General features: G+C 46.0%; 1 protein-coding gene across 2 annotated transcripts in view; it reads right to left on the minus strand.

Moving 5' to 3' along the window:
• The window catches only part of fhod3b (formin homology 2 domain containing 3b), a 302,109-nt gene extending 294,383 nt beyond the window's left edge, over positions 1–7,726 (minus strand). For both annotated transcript variants that reach the window (XM_060921768.1, XM_060921769.1), the window contains exon 1: positions 7,151–7,726. In XM_060921768.1, coding sequence (XP_060777751.1) covers positions 7,151–7,315 — 165 coding nt within the window. In that variant the 5' untranslated portion in view covers positions 7,316–7,726. The remainder of the gene's footprint in view (positions 1–7,150) is intronic.
• Between the last annotated feature and the right edge of the window lie 20,200 nt (positions 7,727–27,926).

Raw genomic sequence — 27,926 nt, forward strand, 5'->3', positions numbered from 1 at the left:
TATTTTGACATAAATGTTAAAATGATGGCAAATTATCTTTTGACCCATGTATCTATTCAGTTTTGTTCCAGAAGTGATACTTACTTGAGCGAACTAAAGGCTGAAGCCAAGACAAAAGTGACAGCTGTAAATGTTTCAGTGTCCATCTTTTCGTTGTCTGTCTCCCTGGCAGTAGATTTGCTCTTACCTGATTGGTTGTTGCCAATTGTCTGTTGTCCTAATTTGTTGCCTCGTGTCTCACTTGGTTGCCCGTTGCCGACAACACTGCCCGGCAACATCACCCAAAAAGTTGCCATGTGTATCTTTACCTTTCCTCTCACCTCACAGCCGCATTATGAAGCAATAGCGCAAGCACTTTACAATCAATCAATGTCTTTACGCAAATCACCTGCACTGGGAAGGAGATTAAATCCCAGGTGAAATCTTCACACTTTGAATAGACTCATTCACTCAAGCCGTTCTTTTGTTCCACCTTTCCTTTTCACACACCCATAAAGCTTTAGCATATAGTGGACCAACACAGTTTGAATGTGTCACCTGAGGACTGAGTTATTTCATAAAACACCACCTGGGAGAACCCTGACTTTGACCATGAGCTTCTCGGTTTACAACGTATTCTTTGGTGCATGGTATTTAGTAACTACTTTGTTGCTACAACACACAATGGGTAGTACACTGGATGGACAGCTATACCTATAGCGCAAAGAGACAAAAACTACCCGAGTGTCACGTATAATAGAAGAAGAAGCCTTTATTTGTCACATGTACACTCAAGCAGAGTGAAATTCTTCCCCTGGATTTAACCCAGCTGAAGCAGTGAACACACATCTATGCTACAGCACCCGGGGGTTAGATGTCTTGCTCAAGGGTACTTCAGCCATGATACAGAGGGAGGAGAAAGTGCTGTTCATTCACTCAACTCCCCTCATATTTTTCCTGCCAGTCACAGGAATCAAACCGGCGACCCTTTAGGCCCAAGGCTGCTTCTCTAACCTTCAGGCCATGGCTGCCCTGGTACTTGCTACCGTAATTAAAGCCCTAAGCAACCTTCCTGTGTCATGGAAAACAGTGAACAGTAAAAATAACTGCCGTGTAGCTATTTACTCTCAAGAGAAGACACGGCAACCGTAGACTGTTTTCAGATCGACAAGGCCAACTGGTTCACTGACAAGCAGATGCTAAACGCTTAGCGATCATGTGAGCTCATCACATCGGCCTGCCTGGGCACCGCAGCCCTTTTTCCCCTGCTCTGCTCTGCTTTGTGTTAGCTGTGTGATTGCCTATGCTGAGTGCTGAATGGCAGAGGGTTGAGGATAGAAAATCAGTTCTTTTACCATGTTTGGTTCGGGATGGTGCATTCCTAGCTGCTGCCAGCCTCTACTTTCTAGCAATTAGGAGAAGAAATGTTGAATTAGGAGACTACTGGTTAGCCAAATGAGTCAGATCCTGGTTGTGGTCAGAAAGAACAGAAGAAGCTTAAGAAGGCATCATATGGTCTTTGGGCAACAGGATAAAAGGATTCTGTATAACCAGATTTGGCGCAACGTCTTATGTACCGTATACTGTACTTGGCCAGCGTACAATAACGATGCTGTACTTATTTATCAAACTAGTAGTCTATAGTAGCCAGCTACGCTCTTCCAGGAATACGTCTATAGGTTTTAAGTCAATATATAGCATCTAGAGCATCATGAGTCTGCCAGGGATGCCTTAATTCTTAAGCCCAAAGCCAAACCAAGATGACAGAGGATATGATTGGCTTTGGAAAGCACTGCAAGCGCCTCAGCTGAACACGGGGCCCAAGCAGAGCTGAACATTCTCTCTCAGCAGCTCTGGAGGCCAAAGATAAATGAACACAGGTGCTTGGCATGCATGTGTAAAATATAAACATATCAGCTATGTGAAGCATGCAAAGTCCCATAATCAAATACAACTCCAGTGATATACTTTACTGAGACTTTCCTCTCAAAGCCATTTGGAAAAGTTGTTAACAGAGTGTTTGCCTCAGAAACAGAGAAGAAGGCTATAATTGGGTGATGATCACAATCACAAATTGGTATAAGGACATGAAATGCATATTACATCATTACCAAGACTCAGTGTGAAATGCAGTGGGGACATTTTCCAAGTATTCTGTACAATTTAATGCAAACGACCAAAGCATGCTGGCCATGCTAGTTGCACCGTATGTGTCTAATCAGAGATTGTGTCCATCTGGGTTCTCCGGTTTCCTCCCACCTCCCCAAAAACACCAATGGGAAAATTAGGCACTCTAAATTCCCCCAAAGTGTGAATGCATGTGTGCACCTGGTCCCCTGTGATGGTCTGGGGTCCCATTTAGGGTGTATTCCTGCATCACAGCCATCATTCGATTTGATTTGTCACTCCAGGAAACCTTTCTGGGTGACACAGTGGTGTAGTGGTTAGCACTGTCTAGCACAGCAAGAAGGTTCTGGGTTCAAGCCCAGTGGTTGACAGGGGAGCCTCTCTGTGTGGAACTTGCATGTTCTTCTCGTGTCTGCATGGGTTTCCTCCGGGTGCTCTGGTTTCCCCCACAGTCCAAAGACATGCAGGTGGCTCTAAACTGACAATAGGTGTGAATGTGAGTGTGAATGGTTGTTTGTCTCTATGTGTCAGCCCTGTGATGATTTGGCGACTTGTCCAGGGTGTACCCCGCCTCTCGCCCCTAGTCAGCTGGGATAAGCTCCAGCTTGCCCGCGACCCTGCACAGGATAAGCAGTTACGGATAATGGGGAAACCTTTCTGATCAAAGCACCAGTAGGTCAAAGTGTTCATTGGACAGCCTGTGAAGTTCATTATCAAAAGTGTTTCAAGAAGAATTCGACACAAATCTGTCCCCAAAACTGTGATAAGAGGACAAGCTATGACATGACATGGAACATCATAGCTGGAAAAAATGGTATATGCATGACCACACCAACTGTCTTAAATGGCAGTAAGGGAGGGGGGAAAAAAGTTTCATTTGGATCCTTGCCAATGTTGTAGTTGTGGATGACTTGATATGCTGAATTTCTTCTGGAAAATAGCTTTGCGCTATATCTCAGGTTAGTACACCAGTGAAGGAATATGCAAATCTATTCCACAGCACTGTGAGTATCAATTAGACAGATATATTATGAAAATTATTACACTCTGAGTATTATTCAGAACATGCAATTTGCATAACAGGAAGTGGTGTAAGCATGTGGGAAGCCATGGCCTCATGGTTATGAGAGAAGCAGCTTTGGGACCAAAAGGTTGCTGGTTTGATTCCCTGAACCAGCAGGAATGGCTGAAGTGCCCTTGAGCAAGGCACTTATCCCCCAACTGGATAAGAATGCCTGTAATGTAATCTAAGTAAGACTCGGAGCATCTTTTAGAGGACAGTGCAAGAACTTCCCATTCCAATGTCATGTTCTTTTTTTGAGAATGCTGTATATCAATACTGAAATTCAAATGTAGAGCCAAAGTGATGCTGTATAATGATTGTAAACAGTTGAGATGTAGTTGTGTATATGTCAATCACCTAGTAAAGTATGTCTGTCTAACAACCTGGACAGCATTAATAGAGCCAATGACAGCTGGAGATTCCTGAGCGTATGGACATCATATACTTCTACCACCCAAGCATGGCCCTCAGCTGCCGAGCATTCCACATGGCCACAACAGCACCACTCCTAAACCCAGCTCATGGAATAATGCTTTGTTTATGTGCTGAAAATGGTCTCGAATGGGGCTGCAGTCAGAGAGTGGTTTGGATAAGAGCAGAGGTATTCTTGTGTGTACTGAGTCCTTGGGCTATTTTGATACATTTATTCCAGGTAGTCGGCTACAGCCTGTAAGGATACCTGAAACAACGGAATGCTACAGATATCTATAAAAGGAGCTTGGCCAAACCCACGATGGATTAGCAAAACCTTGAAATGGAGCAAACAGTTGTTTATTTGGTAAGGGCATCAACAGTGAAGCACTTCAACAACAACAACTGGTGTGTGGTCATGACTCGTGCATGAGCCCCGGTGATGGATGACAGCAGCACAATATACTGTTAATCATTAAGGCCTAGTTAAATGTGGCACTGATATTCACCCTGAAATATGCAAAATAAGTTTGTTCATTCATTCATTCGTTCATCTATACCACTTATCCGTTGCGGTTGAGCTGGATCCAATCCCAGTTGACACTGGGTAAGAGGACAGCTTACCAGTCTAACAGAGAGAAACAGAGAGCAAGTCAATTTAGAATAGGTGCAAGGAAACCAGAGCACCCAGAGGAAACCCATACAGGCACAAGGAGAACATGCAAACTCGAACTCTACCAGCAGGTTCGAACCCGAACTCACACAGCAAAATTCTCAGAGTGAATTTCCCAGTGTTAAGCAAAAGTGTTAAAATATAGAGTAGAAATGACACTGTAAAAAGTTGATTTAACTGTGAAGGAGTCAAATGTGTATTTAGGAAATGTTAAATTAACACTGCAGAGATTGGGACAAAATAAACACCAGCATAGTGTTAAAACTGACTCTCTCCGAGTTGATTTAACGCTATAAAATTCGCTGTGCAGAAGCTGCTTCCTGTGAGGCAACAGCAATAACCAGTGCAGCCCATGACTCCATTATATATAATGAGATGCAAATACTTTGAGATGAACCTTTGATATATCCATCCATTATCTGTAGCTGCTTATCCTGTGCAGGGTCGCGGGCAAGCTGGAGCCTATCCCAGCTGACTACGGGCGAAAGGCGGGGTACACCCTGGACAAGTCGCCAGGTCATCACAGGGCTGACACATAGAGACACACAACCATTCATACTCACATTCACACCTACGGTCAATTTAGAGCCACCAATTAGCCTAACCTGTATGTCTTTGGACTGTGGGGGAAACCGGAGCACCCGGAGGAAACCCGCGCAGACCATGCAAACTCCACACAGAAAAGCTCCTGTCGGCCACTGGGCTTGAACCCAGGACCTTCATGCTGTGAGGCAACAGTGCTAACCACTACACCACCATGCCACCCTTCTTTGATATATATGTTTTGATTTCTCATGGTGGGCGGTACGGTGGTGTAGTGGTTAGCACTGTCGCCTCACAGCAAGAAGGTCCTACTGTAGGTTCAAGCCCAGTGGTTGACAAGGGCCTTTCTGTGTGGAGTTTGTATGTTGTCTGTGTGGGTTTCCTCCGGGTGCTCCGGTTTCCCCCAAAGACATGCAGGTTAGACTAATTGGTGGCTCTAAATCGAGTGTGAATGGTTGCCTGCCTGCGGCTACAGATAATGGATGGATTTATCATGGCATCCAAGAAAAAAAAAACAAATAATCTTTTAAGCCCAAATCGTAATCCTGTCTGTTATGTTGAAGAAGAGGAACAACTCTATTCATCACACACTTGTGAAATTCCTCTCTGCATTTAACCCATCTGAAGCAGTGAACAGATGGCACGGCGGTGTAGTGGTTAGTACTGTCGCCTCACAGCAAGAAGGTCCAGGGTTCGAGCCCAGTGGCCGACGAGGGCCTTTCTGTGTGGAGTTTGCATGTTCTCCCGGTGTCTGCGTGGGTTTCCTCCACAATCCAAAGACATGCAGGTGAGGCTAATTGGTGGCTCTAAATTGACCGTAGGTGTGAGTATGAATGGTTGTGTGTCTCTATGGCTACGTTTACATTAGACCGTATCTGTCTCGTTTTCTTCGCGGATGCACTGTCCGTTTACATTAAACCGCCGGGAAACGGGAATCCGCCAGCGTCCACGTATTCAATCCAGATCGTGTCAGCTCCGGTGCTGTGTAAACATTCAGAATACGCGGATACGCTGTGCTGAGCTCTAGCTGGCGTCTCATTGGACAACGGCACTGTGACATCCACCTTCCTGATTCGCTGGCGTTGGTCATGTGACGCGACTGCTGAAAAACGGCGCGGACTTCCGCCTTGTATCACCTTTCATTAAAGAGTATAAAAGTATGAAAATACTGCAAATACTGATGCAAATACTGCCCACTGTGTAGTTATGATTGTCTTTAGGCTTGCCATCCTTCCACTTGCAAGTGGTAAGTGATATGCGCTGGGATCACACACACAGCGGCTCAGTTCCGAATCGTGGCTTGTGCACTTCACTCGCGCGCTGTGTGAGCTGCGCAGGGCCGGAGTGGGCACCCTCCAGAGGGCACTCGCTGTTCAGGGCGGAGTGATTTGGAGCGCAGGATGCCTGCGGAGCCGAGCGTATCCGTGTATTGGTGTTGCTGTGTGCACGCAAATCGTGTATTGGTGTTGCTGTGTGCACACTAATCGTTTTAAAAACGTTAATCTGATGATCCGCTGATACGGTCTAATGTAAACATGGGCTATGTGTCAGCCCTGCGACTTGTCCAGGGTGTACCCCACCTTTCGCCCGTAGTCAGCTGGGATAGGCTCCAGCTTGCCTGCGACCCTGTAGAAGGATAAAGCGGCTAGAGATAATGAGATGAGATGAGACACTTGTCAAATTCCTCTCTGCATTTAACCCATCTGAAGCAGTGAACAGACGGCACGGCGGTGTAGTGGTTAGTACTGTCGCCTCACAGCAAGAAGGTCCAGGGTTCGAGCCCAGTGGCCGACGAGGGCCTTTCTGTGTGGAGTTTGCATGTTCTCCCGGTGTCTGCGTGGGTTTCCTCCACAATCCAAAGACATGCAGGTGAGGCTAATTGGTGGCTCTAAATTGACCGTAGGTGTGAATGTGAGTATGAATGGTTGTGTGTCAGCCCTGCGACTTGTCCAGGGTGTACCCCGCCTCTCACCCATAGTCAGCTTGGATAGGCTCCAGCTTGCCTGCAGAACAGGATAAGCGGCTACAGATAATGGATGGATGAAGCAGTGGGCAGCCATGCTAACAGCACCTGGGGACATACATGCAAACTCCACACAGAAAGGCCTTCGTCGGCTGCTGGGCTCGAACCCTGGACCTTCTTGCTAACCAATGCATATTGTCCAATCATATCTGACAGATGAAGACTGCAGCATCTTGTGCTTCCTCTGCAGAATTCTCTCCATCAGCAGTGTTACATACTTTTTCTTCTACACTATTTTTTCTCTCTTTTTTTTGGAGTCTTATATTCAGGCTGCAATTAATTGGCACTGAGAGCGAACCCATGCATGCCCTGTGCGTGTGCGTGTGTTTACCTTTTGCGGCGCTTTGAGGAGTCTGTGCGCCCCGGCGAGCTGGTTGATGAGCGGTATGTCCTCTCTGAAGGTGAACAGCGGCGGGCGAGTCGGCTCCGGGAAATTGGTGCTGTTGAACGGATCGGTGTCGTCTAGAAACTGCACCCTGCACACAAACGTAGCCATGGCAGCCTACATCCATGCAAGGAGGCTTAGGAGTAAGTCCGCAAGTCAAGGGAGACAGGAAGGCGGTGCGGAGGTGCGTGCGTGCGGAGGGCTGAGACGTTTTCGTCGCAGTGCGTCTTTATAGCGCCTTGCAATAGGAACGCATGAGTCAGGCGCGCGCGCGCTGTCAGTTCGCCGCGAGCTCCGCGTTCCGTCTCGTCATAAGTACCGCACGGATGAAACCGGTGACCGATATCAACAACTACAAAAAAAAAAAAAATCAAAACTCGATATCGCGACCCCTTCAGTTAAAGGAGTGGTTTGGTTTAGTGTCCTGCGAGAAGCGGACTGTCCGAGGACATAGTGCTGAGACGAGGTGCGCTGGAGGACAGAGACGCAGCGAGTCTGCAGAAGAGAAATAATAATGCTGCTGCTGCTGCTGCTGGAGTCTGGGACACACAGTCACAGTCAGCGCGCTACACTGAACTCAAGCTCCCCCTTGTGGCCATTCACGGTATTACAGCCAGCCAGTCAGTCAGTCAGTCGCAACATCCCTCGCTTCCTGCAGCAGGTAGCCGCCTGGTGTCTGTGCAGAGCAAGGATTTTGTACCGCGCATGCTTATTTTGATTTATTGAGTTAGTTAAAATACAGTATGAACATGGCGTAAAAACCAGGATTACACAAAAAAGTGTGAATACTTGTTTCCATGGTGGTTCCAGAGACTTATCACAGACAGCCATGGTTATCATACTAAGTAAATACCAAAAATAAGCAATAATAATAAGTAATACAAGAAATACTCATCTCATTCTCATTATCTCTAGCCGCTTTATCCTTCTACAGGGTCGCAGGCAAACTGGAGCCTATCCCAGCTGACTACGGGCGAGAGGCGGGGTACACCCTGGACAAGTCGCCAGGTCATCACAGGGCTGACACATAGACACAGACAACCATTCACACTCACATTCACACCTACGGTCAATTTAGAGTCACCAGTTAACCTAACCTGCATGTCTTTGGACTGTGGGGGAAACCGGAGCACCCGGAGGAAACCCACGCGGACACGGGGAAAACATGTAAACTCCGCACAGAAAGGCCCTCGCCGGCCACGGGGCTCGAACCCGGACCTTCTTGCTGTGAGGTGACAGCGCTAACCACTACACCACCGTGCCGCCCCACAAGAAATACTATGACTACGAATAATAATAATAATATCAAATAATGGCGGCACGGTGGTGTAGTGGTTAGCACTGTCGCCTCACAGCAAGAAGGTTCTGGGTTCGAGCCCTGCGGTTGACGGGGGCTTTTCTGTGTGGAGTTTGCATGTTCTCCCCGTGTCTGTGTGGATTTCCTCTGGGTGCTCCGGTTTCCCCCACAGTCCAAAGACATGCAGGTTTGGCTAATTGGTGGCTCGATTAATGTGAATGGTTATTTGTCTCTATGTGTCAGCCCTGCGATGATCTGGCTACTTGTCCAGGGTGTACCCCGCCTCTTGCCCATAGTCAGCTGGGATAGGCTCCAGCTTGCCTGTGACCCTAAATAACAGGATAAGCGGCTACAGATAATGGATGGATGGATGGAAATACCTTTTAAGGGGCAGCACGGTGTTGTAGTGGTTAGCACTGTCACCTCACAGCAAGAAGGTCCTGGGTTCAAGCCCAGCTGCCGGCGAGGGCCTTTCTGTGTGGAGTTTGCATGTTCTCCCTATGTCTGTGTGGGTTTCCTCCGGGTGCTCCAGTTTCCCCCACAGTCCAAAGACATGCAGTTAGGTTAACTGGCTACTCTAAATTGTTCATGACCAAAAGCAGTGCAGTAGAGGAGTGGCTATTCAGCTGTACTTACTTTGCCAAGAAACTGTAGGAAAAGGGACTCAAAACTGGACGGGCAAAGAAAACAGAGAGAGAGGCTGGTATTCAGGCATGGAACAGTCTTCCTTCAGAGTTGCACTACATACAAGATCTGTCTAATTTTAAGGAAGCTGTAAAAAGTTATTATTTTAATCAGATATCACACCAGGAGAGAAACACTTTTGTTTACTATTAGCTTCCATTGTGGTCTGTGTTAATGTTCACTTGTCATGTTTTCTTCTTGTAAATTTATTCTAGTTTTTACTCTGGTGCTATGTCCTTTTTGTTACCATATACATTATTATCATCTCATCTCATCTCATCTCATTATCTCTAGCCGCTTTATCCTTCTACAGGGTCACAGGCAAGCTGGAGCCTATCCCAGCTGACTACGGGCGAGAGGCGGGGTACACCCTGGACAAGTCGCCAGGTCATCACAGGGCTGACACATAGACACAGACAACCATTCACACTCACATTCACACCTACGGTCAATTTAGAGTCACCAGTTAACCTAACCTGCATGTCTTTGGACTGTGGGGGAAACCGGAGCACCCGGAGGAAACCCACGCGGACACGGGGAGAACATGCAAACTCCACACAGAAAGGCCCTCGCCGGCCACGGGGCTCGAACCCGGACCTTCTTGCTGTGAGGTGACAGCGCTAACCACTACACCACCGTGCCGCCCCACAAGAAATACTATGACTACGAATAATAATAATATTAAATAATGGCGGCACGGTGGTGTCGTGGTTAGCACTGTCACCTCACAGCAAGAAGGTTCTGGGTTCAAGCCCAGCTGCCGGCGAGGGCCTTTCTGTGTGGAGTTTGCATGTTCTCCCTGTGTCTGCGTGGGTTTCCTCCGGGTGCTCCGGTTTCCCCCACAGTCCAAAGACATGCAGGTTAGGTTAACTGGTGACTCTAAATTGACCGTAGGTGTGAATGTGAGTGTGAATGGTTGTCTGTGTCTATGTGTCAGCCCTGTGATGACCTGGCGACTTGTCCAGGGTGTACCCCGCCTCTCGCCCGTAGTCAGCTGGGATAGGCTCCAGCTTGCCTGTGACCCTGTAGAAGGATAAAGCGGCTAGAGATAATGAGATGAGATGAGATGAGATGAGATGATAATAATGTATATGGTAACAAAAAGGACATAGCACCAGAGTAAAAACTAGAATAAATTTACAAGAAGAAAACATGACAAGTGAACATTAACACAGACCACAATGGAAGCTAATAGTAAACAAAAGTGTTTCTCTCCTGGTGTGATATCTGATTAAAATAATAACTTTTTACAGCTTCCTTAAAATTAGACAGATCTTGTATGTAGTGCAACTCTGAAGGAAGACTGTTCCATGCCTGAATACCAGCCTCTCTCTCTGTTTTCTTTGCCCGTCCAGTTTTGAGTCCCTTTTCCTACAGTTTCTTGGCAAAGTAAGTACAGCTGAATAGCCACTCCTCTACTGCACTGCTTTTGGTCATGAACAATTTAGAGTAGCCAGTTAACCTAACTGCATGTCTTTGGACTGTGGGGGAAACTGGAGCACCCGGAGGAAACCCACACAGACATAGGGAGAACATGCAAACTCCACACAGAAAGGCCCTCGCCGGCAGCTGGGCTTGAACCCAGGACCTTCTTGCTGTGAGGTGACAGTGCTAACCACTACACCACCGTGCTGCCCCTTAAAAGGTATTTCCATCCATCCATCCATTATCTGTAGCCGCTTATCCTGTTATTTAGGGTCACAGGCAAGCTGGAGCCTATCCCAGCTGACTATGGGCAAGAGGCAGGGTACACCCTGGACAAGTAGCCAGATCATCGCAGGGCTGACACATAGAGACAAACAACCATTCACATTAATCGAGCCACCAATTAGCCAAACCTGCATGTCTTTGGACTGTGGGGGAAACCGGAGCACCCAGAGGAAATCCACACAGACACGGGGAGAACATGCAGACTCCACACAGAAAGGCCCCCGTCAACCGCAGGGCTCGAACCCAGAACCTTCTTGCTGTGAGGCGACAGTGCTAACCACTACACCACCACAAGGGCAGGTGGTGCATAAGGGCGATTGGGCGACGCACTGCCAAAATAAAAAAAAAAAAAAGTTTTTTTCTTTTTTTTAAACAAACTTTCACCAGCGCTGCTCTAGGCCATTTTAATCTGTCTCTGGGTATCATTGTCCAATCAGGGTGGTCTTGCTTCTAGAGTACCGCCCCTTTTGGGGCGATTTCAGTCACGTTGAAAATCGCCCAAGAGTTCACTGATAGAGTCCCATGTTAATAAATTTTTTTTCTCCTGACTGACACTTCAATGCAATCTCTATGGGTTCCGGGGGGGCTTGCCCTAACGTGCTTACGTCACTGCGAAGCGCGGCAAAGTTGCGTTCGATCCGCTCAGTTTCTGAGGTGAGATGGATGCAGAAAGCAATTCAGCGCGGTCCTTAAAAGAAGTTCCATTTAGTCAGCGATCAAATCGAGCTAAATTGGCAACAAAACAAGCTGGACCACCTCGACCAAATCTAAACATAAAACAAATTTTGACAAAGGGAGGGAATTATATACTCGAGGTTTTACTTCAACATGGTCCCAGCGCAAATCCTGGTGAGCTGGCTGCGAGGACGCCTCAGCGGTCTTCTGTTACCCCTGCTTACTTTTCCACCCTGGAGGTGGCTTCACAGACAACACTGCTTGGACGGTCACTGGAGTTTCGGACATGTATCATTTGTCGGAGAAAATAAAAAAACATGAGTCATCAAAGATTCACATGGGCAGTTGCCTGAAATTTTCGCTTTTGGGAGAGTGAACATCGCTACACAACTGGATGAGGGCTACAGGCTAACAGTTCGCTGCCACAACGATGAGGTGAGCAAGAACAGGCACATAATTAAACCGGCTCATCCAACGCGAGAAATTTTGTGGAGTGTTCGAGTTAGCTCTACGAGGCAAAGACTAAACTGAGGGCTCCAGTCACTGCAGTGTTTTTCTGGGTTTGGTTGACTTCGTGACTCACACACACACACAGTCGCAGAATCAGTTCACTTTTGATGCTTTCAATGTGCATTTTTATATTTGCCACACTTTGCTCTGAGAGTTAGCACTTTGGTAATATCCTTGGTAAATACCAGTAATTGCAAGATCTAAAGATCCACTCATCTATTTATTCAACTGCTATTGTTATGTTAGCCAACTATTTACAATGTTTTGTTACAGTAAGTGCACTTTCCTGTTGTCCTTAAGTTGCACAGTCTGTAAAATTCTTGCTGGTCATGGAGTTTGAAGTACAAAATCTATTTACAGAACATTCTGTAGAACAGTACTTTCAAGATTGGCAAATAAATATGTGTTATTTTTTAAAAATATGTTTTCCTTTCTTATTTAGTTGTTGGACATATCTTTTTATAAAGATATCATTCTTGGCTATTTCACAACATGCAATATTGAAATAATGTGAATAGTAAATAGGGTGTAATTGGAATTGGTCATTGTGGAGCCAAACTATTCTTCGATTGTGAATGTTGTTTGCAACTTTACACCACAGCTTATAGCTAGGTAGCTACAGGGAAAAGATTTCTGTAATGTGCTGCCATCTAGTGGACAGAAGTGGCATGGAACTGTGATATGCAGAGAGAAAACAAAAAAAAAGAGTCAATAATGTCTGGCTACCGATAATGTATCTGTTGAATGAGTCACCTTATGACATTATTGGATAATTTGCCGCTCCTGAGAAAATTTTCAGGACCTGCCACTGCACCACCATGTCACCCTGTGTTTTATTTACGAGAGTGTTTTATATAGTTTTCAAATAAGCTATGGTTTTGTGGATGATGTTGAAGCGTGCAGGTGTGCTAAGTGCTGAAATGATTGTCCCCCATCTTTATGAACATGCCAATGGTGCAGGCATAAGCACATACCTGTGGTTTGAAAATGTGGTCACCCTACACACACAGAACATGCAAACTCCACACAGAATCCTGTTGCCCACTACTGTACTTATACCTGGAATTTAATCCTATAAATCACAAACATTTTATTTTAATCAAATGAAGCCCTACAAGCTAAATGGTTTGCCTTAATATTCCCTTGAAACTTTAGGAAGGCTCGTGAAACTTTAGTAAGCCTATTAAATGGCATATTTATTTTTATGATTAGAAATTTAAGAGGGTGGCAGCACACTGATGCAGTGGTTAACACTGTCGCCTCACAGCAACAAGGTTCTGGGTTCGAACCAAGAGCCAACCTCCACTCCTGAAAAGTGAAGTCAATGCGGAAGTGTTAAAATCTGCGGTTCCTCGAATGGCCACTTGAGACAGACTCCAAAACGAGTCAATTTCCATTGACTCCCATGTTAAAATGTCCAACTTTATAGTGAAAACAAACATGTTTACAGCCTAGTACCAAAAACAAAAACGGTTTCGGTCTCTACAGGTAGTTTCCCCCTTCATGACAACTATACAGGGGGGAATTTTTATATAATTTAACAGTTTAAGTTATATTGAGTCATACATTTATGCATAATTAGTAGCGGGGCCAATTTGAGTGACAGCTTGGTTTGTGTCATCTTGTTAGTTGCTAGCTGGCATTACCTCAGAACTCAAGCCAAATTCACCACAGGTGATGGATTTATGTAAATAATTTATGCAGCCTTGCCTATTTTCATCTGAGAGGTTTTCCATGCAAACACAACTTTTACACACCAATATTACACCTGTAAGTTACTTTAATTTGCTTTATTAGACTGTACTTACCATTCAGTATTTTTGATGTACGGTAGTCACTGCTGATGAAGTTTATCGGAATGTCCCCTTCAGTAAATTAGGCTCAGACTGACAATTTGATAGCTTGAGCAACTAAAAAAATAACATTTTGGAGTTTGACATAGAAATAATATCCATTCAGCATGAAGGTTCGCGCAGCAACAGTCAACCGTTCACCAAGAGACAAATCTGTTAACTAAATCGTGGATTTGGTCAATTGTTTCATATCAAATACACTGTGCTATGTGACCATCATAGACTAACCATCTAACAGTAGCTGCTATCAACCTCAGCCACTCCTAGCAAGCTAGCTATCAACTTAGCTAATGTTAGTTATCTAAGCTATCAGGGAAAAAGATATCGGGGGAAATATTACTGTTAATGTTGTTTTTATTAACAATTATGGTTACACGCTCACTGAATATTTATTTATTTATTTTACAAAAAGACGTCGAGAAAGGTGGCTTTTGAACCTCTCGCTGAAATCGAAGGGAGCCGAGTCAAAGCATGCTCAAGTTTGCAGTGATCACTTGGTGAAAGGTTTGTATATCCCTCTCAGCTATGTCCTTAATGTTTTCCAAGTACTTTTCTTGCTATGTGTCGTTATTTTACGGTACTTTTTTTAGTCACAAAGTGCTAAAGTCCCCAACTGTTTCTATGTTTACTCCTCACAAAGTCCATATGCATGAAGGTTGCAACAAAATTCTTACCCAGCCATACAGTTACAATGCGCCGTGATCACGTCTCCGTCTTGTTTAACTAAGATCCAGGTCTTTAAAGGGGTTTCTGATGATCTTTGTAAATGATTTACCTGAGAGATAAGAGCCAACACAAGTGAGAATCAAGCGAACTGTTGTTTGTTTACACTTTAATTTGCAGCGCTTCGTTGTAAAGATATGAACAAAAAGCTTTAAAAAAACATACTTACATGGGCGAAACAATACAGGATTCATTCGGCAGCGACTTGATACCGAGGCCCTTTACCCAGCCACATACAAAAAAAGTTGTAAGCCTCCATACTCTTCCACACTTTCATCTGTTTCGCAGTTTAGAAGGATGTCTGCAACACCAGATAGTTCAAGATGTCGGGGAACTCGACTGAAAGATAGTTTTCGAGATCGTATGACACATCCTTCTTTCCCAGACTGTAGAGGTTGATTCCATTGCACATAGCAATCTTCTGAATACATCTAAAGCAAGCAGTGGCTTCTAGATTATGAGCATACTCTGATAAGTTATCGCTAGTTGTTTGCACTACAGCAGCCATTTAGACCAGCAGCTATTTCACTTCCGGTAACACTGCTAAGAAAAGTCACATGACTGAAACCCAGTAATTTGAGCTTCAAACCTGCTCTTCAGAAATCCTATGAATGACATCACAGAGGCTTTGTCCATCTATTTTTACAGTCAATGTTTCGAACCTGCCAGTTGATGAGGGCTTTCCATGTCGAGTTTGCATGTTCTCCTTATAACTGCGCAGGTTACCTCCAGGTTCTCCGGTTTCTTCTGACAATCCCAAAGCATGCAGATTAGTCGACTGGCAACTCTAAATTGCCCATAAGTGTGAATGTGAGTGTAAATGGCTGTCTGTCTCTCTGTATTAGCTCTGTGATAAACTGGTGACCTGTCCAGGGTGAACCCCATCTCACCCAATGACTCCAACTCTCCCACGACTCTCAATTTATAAGCGGAATAGAAAATTAATGGATTTTAACGGAACAGACTTATAAACCCCCTGTGATGCCACCATGAAAAAAAACCCAGGTTGCGAAACCCTGCTGTAAGTCATCACACTTTTCAATGTACACTTGAAAAATTTGTTCCTTGACAAAATATTAATTAGACTATATTTTCCCTCCATAACGATATCGTAATATCTCAAAATACATTTCATTTGTAATTATGTGAGTAATGTGTGATCACGTTTGAAAAAAAAGACATGAATGTTATGCCTTAAATGCAATACTTTTGTGATAGGCCTATAATGTGAACAATATGTGATCCCATGTGAAAAAATTATTATTCATGTAAGAAAATCACATCTAAAGAATGAAACCACATCTTCTACACATGAAAAAAAAAATTAGTGTCCTATTGTACAATAGTGTCTGGAGTGTTCATATATACAGGGAATAAAACAGATAACAGCTGCCTTTTACTTTGCTGTTGCATGAATATCTTATTCTTACATCCTTTCCTTCTTCTATGTGGGGTCATTATGGATAGGTTGAGCTGATAGGGTTAAGGGCTTTGTCTAAAGGTCCAACAGTGGCAGCTTAGCAACTCGAGCCCACAACCCTCTGATCAGTAACCTAGAGCCATAATGTGTTGAGCCACCACTGCCTCACAGCTTTTGCATGAAGGCTTTGCATTTTTTTTTTTTTTTTGAGACTCAACTTTCCAGAGTGTGATATGTCAGGCCTGAATAAGATGTTATCTACAGTGTGGTCACAAGGGTCACATGATATGAGCAGTTCACTCACATCAGCCAGTTATGACCATTTGAAGCATCAAAAAGCACCAGGGTGGAAAATAGTAAAATAATATGCTCCGATACTTCAGATGAGATATTACATGTTGCATAAAACATTGGTGATTTTATGCATATGCAACCACACACATATACACTGATGTAATCACACGCAAAGACTGATTTGTCTTATGCTGATCATAGAGTGATTCAGAGCTAATTATTTTGATTTTCAATAAAGAGTAAATGAAGATGATTCTATTAAAAGTAATAAATTGATTTATGAATGGTCATAATTACAGTAAACAAGTAAATAGAGAAGAAAGGTCGTTTTCCATTAAATCAGTGACCTATTTAAAACATATGTATATTATTCTAACTTCTGCATTGTTATCATATGTTGTAATGAGCTAGCCAAGACCATTTTGTATCAAGTAATGTTCACTTTGAATCAAGCAATTGTCCATGTATCACTCTGGCTGTGTTGTGCTGGTTGTGCACATTAATGCATTACATTTTATCAAGTGACCCATTTCTTTCTAAATTGTGTATTGTTCATTCTGAATCATGCAATTCATGTACCGGAGTGTGTGGTTGACACGATTGATAAGAAGTCTGAGAAGTGAGAAGCGTGAACTGATTTATTACATTACATTAATGGCATTTGCAGTGTCTTGCAAAAGTATTCATACCCTTGGTGTTTGTCCTGTTTTGTCGCATTACAAGCTGGAATTAAAATGGATTTTTGGGGGGTTAGCACCATTTGATTTACACAACATCCCTACCACTTTAAAGGTGATTTTTTTTTTTTATTGTGACACAAACAATAATTAAGATGAAAAAAAAAACCAACAACCAGAAATCTGGAGTGTGCATAGGTATTCACCCCCTTTCATATGAAACCCCTAAATAAGAATTGAAGACCGGGTCGGTCAAAAGAAAAGCACAAGAAACATCTGACATAAGCAAGGACAAAGTGCAAAGACGGGATGAGTCTTTGTTTGAGAAAACAAAGCAGCGCAACCGGATCAATGTGGCCCCCAATAGGAGATTAAAACTGTCCAGTTTGGAGCCAGACATTGCTTCAGTGATGTATCAGAATAAGCAGCACCATTCTTCCCATTAAGAAAAGGACAACAGTGAGTGAGTTGGCTGTACTATTTGTAAAACTGTCATTACATTAGTGTGTAATTTGTAATATATTGATAAAGTAGGCTCATTGTTTTTTGTTCAGGATATTTAGGGGGTTAGGTGGTCCGCAGTTTTTTTTTTTTAATGGATAAAGTGGTCCTTGGTCTGAAAAAGTTTGAGAAACACTGTGGTAGACCAATCAAGACATACACTGACTTACTGAAAGATGATGTTGGTGTCAAAACAGAGGAGGAAGTCACAGCATGTATGGACAATTGGGATGAGTGGTGTGAGACAGCAGGCCTGCCTATGGGCGGCTGTAGCGGTTCCCACAAAGGGCGGAGCAGAGAAGATGGCAGGACAGAGTTCAGGTTGGTAAAGCGGGGTTTTATTAACACACTTTTCAGTGAACATCTAAAGTATATCCACAGACACACACACAACCGGCGTCTGGTTCGGAGAAGAGCTCCCTCTGCTCTCGCTCTCCCTCCTTAAGTAGGGTGCGGTCACTGGGAAGACACACAAACACAGGTTAATTGACATCAGGTGTAGTGATTCTGCCACTTACCTTCCCTGACTCCGCCCTCCTGTCACAGACTGGCGCTTGACCACGCCCCTGCTGCCACATACCCCCACCGCCCGACTCAGGCCAGGCGGCCGTCCGGCCTGCAGCCGACTCCCCCCCCCCCCCCCTTGACGGGAGAGGAAGTCCGCCACGACCATCTGCACCCCCGGCCTGTGGACCACCTTGAAATTAAAGGGTTGGAGTGCCAGATACCAACGGGTGATCCGCGCATTGGCATCCTTCATGCGGTGGAGCCACTGGAGGGGTGCGTGGTCTGAACAGAGGGTGAAAGGGCGCCCCAGCAGGTAGTAACGGAGGGTGAGGACTGCCCATTTGATTGCCAAGCACTCTTTTTCAATGGTGCTGTAGCGCCCCTCACGCACCGACAGCTTCCTACTGATGTATAAAACTGGACGGTCCTCCCCCTCCACCTCCTGGGACAAAACAGCCCCCAGCCCTCTGTCCGATGTATCCGTCTGTAACATAAAGGGGAGAGAAAAGTCAGGGGAGTGTAAACGTGGCCCCCCACACAGTGCGGCCTTTACCTCAGAAAAAGCCCGCTGGCATTGCTCCGTCCACTAGACCGGATCTGGTGCCCCCTTTTTAGTGAGATCAGTCAGCGGGCTGGTGACATCCGAATAATTAGGTATAAACCTACGATAATAGCCAGCCAGCCCCAGGAACTGTCTCACCCCCTTTATGGTCTTGGGCCTCGGGCAGGCCGCAATTGCTGCGGTCTTGTTAATTTGGGGACGCACCTGCCCGTTGCCCAAGTGGAAGCCCAGATACCGTACTTCCACCCGCCCAATCGCACACTTTGTCGGGTTGGCTGTGAGACCCGCTCGCCTGAGCGACCTAAGGACGGCCCTCAGATGTTCGAGATGCCTCAGCCAGTCATTACTATAGATAATAATGTCGTCGAGGTAGGCGGCTGCATAGGTGGCATGGGGGCGGAGGACCCTATCCATCAGCCGCTGAAATGTAGCGGGCGCCCCAAACAGCCCTAAAGGAAGTGTGACGAATTGGTGTAAGCCGAACGGTGTGGAAAGGCCGTTTTTTCTCGGGATAGTGGAGTCAAGGGGATCTGCCAATATCCCTTTGTTAAATCCAGTGTCGAATAAAAGCGAGCAGTGCCTAGTCATTCAAACAACTCATCAATACAAGGCATTGGGTATGCATCGAATTTAGACACCGCGTTGACTTTTCTATAGTCCACACAGAACCAGACCGACCCGTCGGCCTTGGGTACCAAGACCACCGGGCTGCTCCAGTCACTGTGGGACTCCTCGACGATGCCCATTTCGAGCATGGCCTTGAGTTCTTCCTGAACCACTTTTTTCTTGTGTTCGGGTAGCCTGTAAGGGCGGCTACGCACTACCACCCCCGGGGGCGTCTCAATGTGGTGCTCTATGAGGTTGGTGCGGCCGGGCAGGGGCGAGAACACGTCCGAAAACTCGGTCTGCAACTGGGCAACCTCCGCGAGTTGGGTTGGGGAGAGGTGGTCTCCACAGGGGACCGGAGAGGTATGCGATGCCAATGCGCCCTTTTGAACCTCTGGCCCCAGCTCCGCTTTCTCCGGAACCACTGACACCAACGCCACGGGGACCTCCTCGTTCCAGAGTTTGAGTAGATTGAGGTGGTAAATCTGTAGCGCCCCACCCCTGTCCGTCCGCCTCACCTCATAGTCGACGTCCCCGACTCGCCGTGCGACCTCAAAGGGTCCTTGCCACTTGGCGATCAATTTGGAGCTCGATGTGGCCAACAGTACGAGTACTTTATCTCCCGGTGCGAACTCCCTAAGGTGCGTACCCTTGTTGTACAAGCGGGTTTGCCGTTCTTGGGCCTGCTGCAAATTCTCCTGGGTTAGGTCGGTGAGTGCGTGGAGTTTTGCGCGCAGGTCCATAACGTATTGAATTTCGTTTTTACTTTGTGAAGGTCCCTCCTCCCAATTTTCACGCGGTACATCTAGAATGCCGCGCGGCTAACGCCCATATAATAATTCGAACGGGGAGAACCCCGTGGAGGCTTGGGGGACCTCTTGCACTGAAAACAACAAGGGCTCGAGCCACTTATCCCAATTACGTGCGTCCTCACTGACGAATTTTTTAATTATATTCTTGAGGGTGCGATTGAACCATTCAACTAAACCGTCCGTTTGTGGGTGACACATGCTGGTGCGGATCGGCTTAATCCCTAATAACCTATACAGTTCGTTCAGTGTCCGTGACATAAACGTGGTGCCTTGATCAGTCAGAATCTCTTTCGGGATTCCAACTTGGGAGATAACACAGAAGAGTGCCTCCACAATACTGCGTGCTGAGATATTGCGGAGAGGCACTGCTTCCGGGTATCGCGTTGCATAATCCACCAGAACTAATATAAAGCAGTACCCTCGTGTTGACCGATCTAATGGCCCGACGAGATCCATCCCAATTCTTTCGAACGGGGTCTCGATTAATGGTAGAGGGCGCAAAGGCGCTTTTGGAATGGCTGCTGGATTTATTAACTGGCATTCGCGGCACGCCATACACCACCTACGGACATCGCTGCGAATCCCCGGCCAATATAATCAGGCCATTATTCGGGCTAGTGTCTTATCCTGCCCTAAGTGTCCAGCCATTGGATTAAAGTGAGCCTCCTGGAATACCAATTCCCGGCGGCTTTTTGGAATCAAAAGCTGTGTGATTTTGCTCTTTCGTCTGAGTGTCCTGCGTCACTCGGTATAATCTATCTTTCATAATAGAGAAATAGGGGAAGGATGGGGTGGCGTTCGGCGGGAGTGTTTGACCATCGATTACTCTCACTTGGTCAAACGCATGCCGCAGAGTCTCGTCTCGCGACTGCTCTAACGGGAAATCCGCCAGGGCTTCCCCGAGAGAGGGAGGAGGAGCCTGTGGCTCCTCACTCTGACTCGGAGATGATGTAGACAGCTCTGTGACAGCTTCTCCCGCCAAGGCGACACCGGAACCTCTCCCTACTGAAGTATGGCAGGACCCACTCTCCACTAAATGGCTCATCAACTCCCCGAATCCTGGCCAATCAGTCCCCAAAATTATCGAGTGGGTGAGGCGAGGATTAATCGCCGCCTTTACTATAAATTTTTCCCCTCGAAACAGAATGTGGACCGACACCAAAGGGTAGCTGTGAACATCCCTGTGCACACACAACACCTTCACCCCCTGTGCTCCCCCCAATGCCTCGTCTTGCACCAGGCTTTGGTGAATTGAGGTCTGATTACAACCAGCATCCACCAACACATGATATGTATCCCCTTGAATACTCACCGGTATGCGATACGCTCCAGCCCGATCGAGGGCGGCTCCTGGTGCGTCGGGGATCCGAACCACCGTGCCCACCTCCATTACCGTGCACTGCTGTTGGAGGTGGCCCGGCTCCCCACAGCGCCAGCAAACCGGCCCGGGCTTCTTCTCCACACTGGTGTTCTGGGGCTTACTCACCTGAGGGGGGGGGGAGACAGACACAGAAGGGAGAAACGGGAGGACACCGCGGGTGTGGTGGGCCAGCAGAGGTGGCACCGGCCCCCGCCTCCACGGTGGGGGAATGGGGCGAGGACGAGACACAGGAGGAGAGGGAGAGAGAGAGAGAGAGGAGAGGGGAGAAGAGGCCGTCTGCTGTCCTGCCACCGGGACAGCCACCAAATGGTCCTCCGCCAGCTCGATTGCCTGATCCAGCAACGCTGGGCGGTGGCACTGAACCCACTCCGTGGTTCCTGCTGGCAAGCGTGCGATGAATTGTTCCAGTACCTCCTGGTCGATGATCCCCTCGGCGTCGTGGTTGTCGGCCCTCAACCACCGCCAGCAGGCATCCCGGAGTTGCTGGCCAAACGCAAATGTCCGGCCGACTTTCTCCAAGCGCAAAGCGCGGAAGCGCTGACGCTGCTGCTCGGGGGTGCGCCCCACATGCTGGAGGACGGCCCGGCAAAGGTCCACGTAGGCCAGCCGGCGGTCGGTGGGGAGCTGTAGCGCGGCCAGCTGCGCCTGTCCCGTTAGCAGGGGGAGGAGGCGCACCGCGCGCTGTTCCATCGGCCACCCCGAGGTCTCTGCGACTTGCTCAAAGAGCATGATGAATGCCTCGGGGTCGTCCTGCGGGCCCATCTTTGTTAGGGTGAGGGGGGACGGGCCCACGGTGGGAGCGTTGGTAGACCCCGCCGACATGAGGAGGTGCCGGAACGCTTGATGATCTTCTTGCTGGGCCAACACCAGGGCCTCGAACCGCTGTTCCTGCTCCTTTCGGAGGGCGACTAGCGCCTGGTGCTGGCTTTGCTGGGCTGTGGCGAGGGCGTGGACCAGATCAGCGAACGGGGAGGACTCCATGGGGCTGTTCGGCTTCCGCGCTCCAAATTTTCCCGGGTTTCAGCACCACTGTAGCGGTTCCCACAAAGGGCAGAGCACAGAAGACGGCAGGACAGAGTTCAGGTTGGTAAAGCGGGTTTTATTAACACACTTTTCAGTGAACATCTAATGTATATCCACAGACACACACACACACACAACCGGCGTCTGGTTCGGGGAAGAGCTCCCTCTGCTCTCGCTCTCCCTCCTTAAGTAGGACGCGGTCACTGGGAAGACACACAAACACAGGTTAATTGACATCAGGTGTAGTGATTCTACCACTTACCTTCCCTGACTCCCCCTCCTGTCACAGACTGGAGCTTGACCACGCCCCTGCTGCCACAGCGGCCTAAGTAAGTAAGAAAGAATGCTTTTGATAAAAACTGTTTTTGTCAAGTATCATGAATCATGTGCTATTAAATCAGTGTTATCATGTTGTTCATAGCTTGAAAATATTGGTGGATATGTTGTATGAATGATGAGCGATGTCCTGTCCAATAGAAAATATTGGTGGAAATCTGGCAAAGTCTGATGTGAAATGTCAGCTAATGAGATTATTGATGATATCAAAATGGGTGTGAACTATGATGCTTTAGAACTGAATAAAATGAGAAATTCTGTCCTTGTTCGAGGGATCGTGCTGCAGACTGACTTGGCTTTTGTTATTGATGTAATAAACGTGTATCTTTTCTTCAAAATCTTTGACCTTGGAGTATTCTTGCTTGAGAGAGTTTCCACAACAAGAACACAGAGGATGTTCAGTTACCACACTGCCTGTAATAAGAAATAGCACAAATATAAAAATAAAACCAACAACAAAAATAAATTTCTACCACTCCAGTCACTCTCTCCACTTTACACTTGACTGCAAAGGCATGTACACATGGGATTGTAGGAAGGCCATGTACAGACAGTCAGGCTGTTGACATGCACTCTTTGCCTCACGTCAACACATTTAGATTTTGGAAGCTACGGAAAGATGACATATTTTGTACTTGTATTTGAAAAATGAATGCAAACCTTCACAACATCTATACCATGGTCTTCCATGTGCATCACCACATGAGCGATTAGGGCTGACGTAACCATGGCTGAAATTTCAACCCTGTTACTATCATTCCTTTTACAAACCATAAAAATTAGAAAAAGCATTTCGAATGAAAATATCCGTCTAGATATACCGTAACACACGTTTGTAAGATGAGTCACACAGTTAGAGTTAAATAAAATACAATAACATTTGGGGGCGGCACGGTGGTGTAGTGGTTAGCGCTGTCGCCTCACAGCAAGAAGGTCCTGGGTTCGAGCCCCGGGGCCGGCGAGGGCCTTTCTGTGTGGAGTTTGCATGTTCTCCCCGTGTCCGCGTGGGTTTCCTCCGGGTGCTCCGGTTTCCCCCACAGTCCAAAGACATGCAGGTTAGGTTAACTGGTGACTCTAAATTGACCGTAGGTGTGAATGTGAGTGTGAATGGTTGTCTGTGTCTATGTGTCAGCCCTGTGATGACCTGGCGACTTGTCCAGGGTGTACCCCGCCTTTCGCCCGTAGTCAGCTGGGATGGGCTCCAGCTTGCCTGCGACCCTGTAGAAGGATAAAGCGGCTAGAGATAATGAGATGAGATGAGATGAGACAATAACATTTGCTCAGCTATAATCAAATGAAAGTTGTGTCATGTCTGCATCTGCTAGCCCTCAAGACTCCACTTCCCAGCATTCACAGCGGCCTTCAAATATGGCTACCGTGGACTACAACACCCATCCTGCACTTCACTGCTCCCAGGCCCCATTACTGATTGCTCACATCATCATCATCATCATCAACTTTTATTCCAGACTCAAGGTCCAATTTCAAGAAGACACACAAGCACACATACCAATATAATAAAAAGATAGATAATAATTAAAAAAAAAAGAATAACACATTACATAGATAAACAAAAACACACATTTATAAAAGACACTTGTACCAGTGTTTCCACATGAATGACTGGTATCGCACAGTACTAAGAGCAGGGTTTGATAGCAGCATAATATTCATTCATTCATTCATTATCTCTAGCCGCTTTATCCTTCTACAGGGTCGCAGGCAAGCTGGAGCCTATCCCAGCTGACTATGGGCGAAAGGCGGGGTACACCCTGGACAAGTCGCCAGGTCATCACAGGGCTGAGCAGTATAATAATGCTGCTCAAGTCACATGCACTCATATAAGCATTCTCACAGCACTTGCACTTTGTGAAGTGAATGCTCAGTTCTGTGTGTCTGACTTTACCAAGCCTTTGTTATTCTTTCTTCTACTGATTTTGGTTTTTGACTTTGAGTTTTTGGACTTTACCTTTTGATTTGTCTCTGATACTCTGTGCCTCACCTGACCAATGTCTGGGTTTTGCTTCTGCTTTTTGCCTCTCAAGTTGGATTTATCAGCCAGTTTGCCTCAATAGACTACTTTTTTACATCTATCTGTCAACTTTGGAGGATTCTTTTGTGATATATCTTTAATTATATGTGTCAATATATAATCGTAATCCATAAATACAATATAATGTCCAAGAAATACATCAGTAATTAAATACAGCAATAAATCTTTCAATTTATTATTACAAATATATTTCAATATGGGCAGCACAGTGGTGTAGTGGTTAGCGCTGTCGCCTCACAGCAGGAAGGTCCGGGTTCGAGCCCCGTGACCGGCGAGGGCCTTTCTGTACGGAGTTTGCATGTTCTCCCCCGCGTGCACGTGGGATTCCTCCGGGTGCTCCAGTTTCCCCCACAGTCCAAAGACATGCAGGTTAGGTTAACTGGTGACTCTAAATTGACCGTAGGTGTGAGTGTGAATGGTTGTCTGTGTCTATGTGTCAGCCCTGTGATGACCTGGCGACTTGTCCAGGGTGTACCCTGCCTTTCACCTGTAGTCAGCTGGGATAGGCTCCAGCTTGCCTGCGACCCTGTAGAACAGGATAAAGCAGCTAGAGATAATGAGATGCATCACATGGATCCTCAAGCACAGTGAAGTTCGTCCTCTGCATTTAACCCATCTGAAGCTGTGCACATGCACACGCACAAGTGAGCAATGGGCACACACACACACATACCCAGAGCAGTGGGCAGCTATGCTACAGCGCCCCGGGAGCCATTGGGGGTTAGGTGTCTTGCTCAAGGGCACTTCAGCCCAAGGCCACCCCATGTTAACCTAGCATTTTAAATGCTAATCAGGTACATGACATTAAATATACCAGGTCTGCAACAGTACACTAGAATTTCTACACAAGTGTAATCAAGTTGTAACTTTGAATATCTGTTGAATCCGTTGAATCTCTATGTCATTAATACAGCACATATGAGCTCAATTTGCCACCACCTGAGAGCACTGTTATAAAATTGCCAAACTACAGGCTATGAAACCCTTTGTTACCTCCAAAGACATTACTCAAAATGACATTCATGATGCCGTAACATAAAGCCTTACATCTAGTGAGAAACTGAGTTATGATGTGACAATAATGACAGCAATCCTCACCCAGTTCAACAAAAATTTTGAATTGAAGCCTTTATTTCCAAACACACGATATCCTTATGCATTCTGCAGGGTGTTTAAAAAAATTTATATTATTTGAGATGTAAATATCCCAGAAACTACATAGTCTAGGCCAGTGGTTCTCAAACTTTTTTCACCAAGTACCACCTCAGAAAATACTTGGCTCTCCAAGTACCACCATAATGACCAACATTAACCCTTTGATGCAAAACATGGGTCAAAAGTGACCCGGCTGAGTTTTTATCTTCTATATCTTTGCAATAAATTAATTCCATCATTCAGTATTCAAGGTATTCAATTAACTTGTTTTTGATCATCATACATCCTTATTTTATTTTTTCCTTTCTTACTTTTTGAATAAAAACCCTTTTTGTATCACTACCCTTCTAATGCACAACATGGGTCAAAAACGACCTGAATTCATTTTCCAGGTTATTTCATGTATGGCTGAGTGTTTCTATGATATACTTTTGAAATAAATTCATTTTGTCATTTACTTTTCCAAATATGCAGTAAATATCTTGTTTTTGTTTAGCACAAATAATCATTTTTATTTTTCCTTTCTTAAGTTATGAACAAGCACAGCTTTTGTAATTCTACATCAAGTTTACACACATGGGTCAGAAACGACCCGCATGCATTTACTCCAGCGTTTGGTGGGAACTGTGAATTGTGCTTGTGTCAGACATTTCACAGCTCAGCACAGCGCCCTTTGCCCATCTAATACATGTAAGTAATGTTTTTCAATTGTTCTAACATTACCTTAGAAAAAAATTGATTATGTTTAGGTTACCTTGAGAGTGAGTAGATTACTTGTCAGAAAGTTACAAGTAATTACTATTAGCTACCGAGCTGTTGACATATTCTACTTTAGTTAGCTAATTTTATTGTAGTTGGCTTAACTAACTACATAGTTAATAAATAAATAACTGGCCCCATTCACTGCTAAAGTAATTACTTGAAACAAATTATTATTATAGTATTAAGACATTTAATTTTAAATCACATTTGGATGACCCATGTGTAGTAATATAAAAAGTATTTTTGTTCATAAAGTAGGAAAGAACAAAATAATGATTTGTGGTAATTAAAAACAAGATATTTAAAGAATACTTGGAATATTCAATCATAAAATAAATTGATTTCAAAAGATAGAGCAAAGAAAAACAGTCAGCATGAAATAACCTGGAAAATGAATGCAGGTCATTTTTGACCCATGTTGTGCATTAGAAGGGGTGCACATATGTTTTGCATCAAAGGATTAAAATACAGTAGCGTAGTAGGCCTAAGTATTCATTAAAAACAAGGCAGAGATTTTATTTTACAAGTATATTTAATATTGTTGACATTCCATGTCCCAACAGCTAGCCGCTGTGTTCGGGGATCAGGTCGTCGAGGCCCCTGCCTTCGACTGCCACCCAATCCACACTGCACCGGCCCCCTATGGCTACCTCTGTGGGTGGTGAACCCACAGGAGGTCGGGCCCACATCACCGCTTCGGGCTGAGCCCGGCCGGACCCTGTGGGCAAAGGCCCGGCCACCAAGCGCTCGCATACGAGCCCCAACCCCAGGCCTGGCTCCAGGGTGGGGCCCCGGCTGCGCCATACCAGGCGATGTCACGGTCCTTGATCGATTATTCTCCATAAGGGTTTTGGTGAACTGCTCTTGGTCTGGCCTGTCACCTAGGACCTGGCTGCCTTGGGAGACCCTAACAGAGGCGTAATGCCCCCGACAACATAGCTCCTAGGATCATTCAAGCACACAAACCCCTCCACCACAATAAGGTGGCAGTTCTAGGAGGAGCGGATACAAGCGGCCGAAATGAGTTTCCTTCGCAGGGTGGCTGGGCGCTCCCTTAGCGATAGGGTGAGAAGCACAATCACTCGGGAGGAGCTCGGAGTAGAGCCGCTGCTCATCCATATCGAGAGGAATCAGCTGAGGTGGCTCGGGCATCTCTTTCGAATGCCTCCTGGACACCTCCC

The sequence above is a fragment of the Neoarius graeffei genome, chromosome 5, assembly GCF_027579695.1.
Source record: "Neoarius graeffei isolate fNeoGra1 chromosome 5, fNeoGra1.pri, whole genome shotgun sequence".
Taxonomy (NCBI): Eukaryota; Metazoa; Chordata; class Actinopteri; order Siluriformes; family Ariidae; genus Neoarius; species Neoarius graeffei.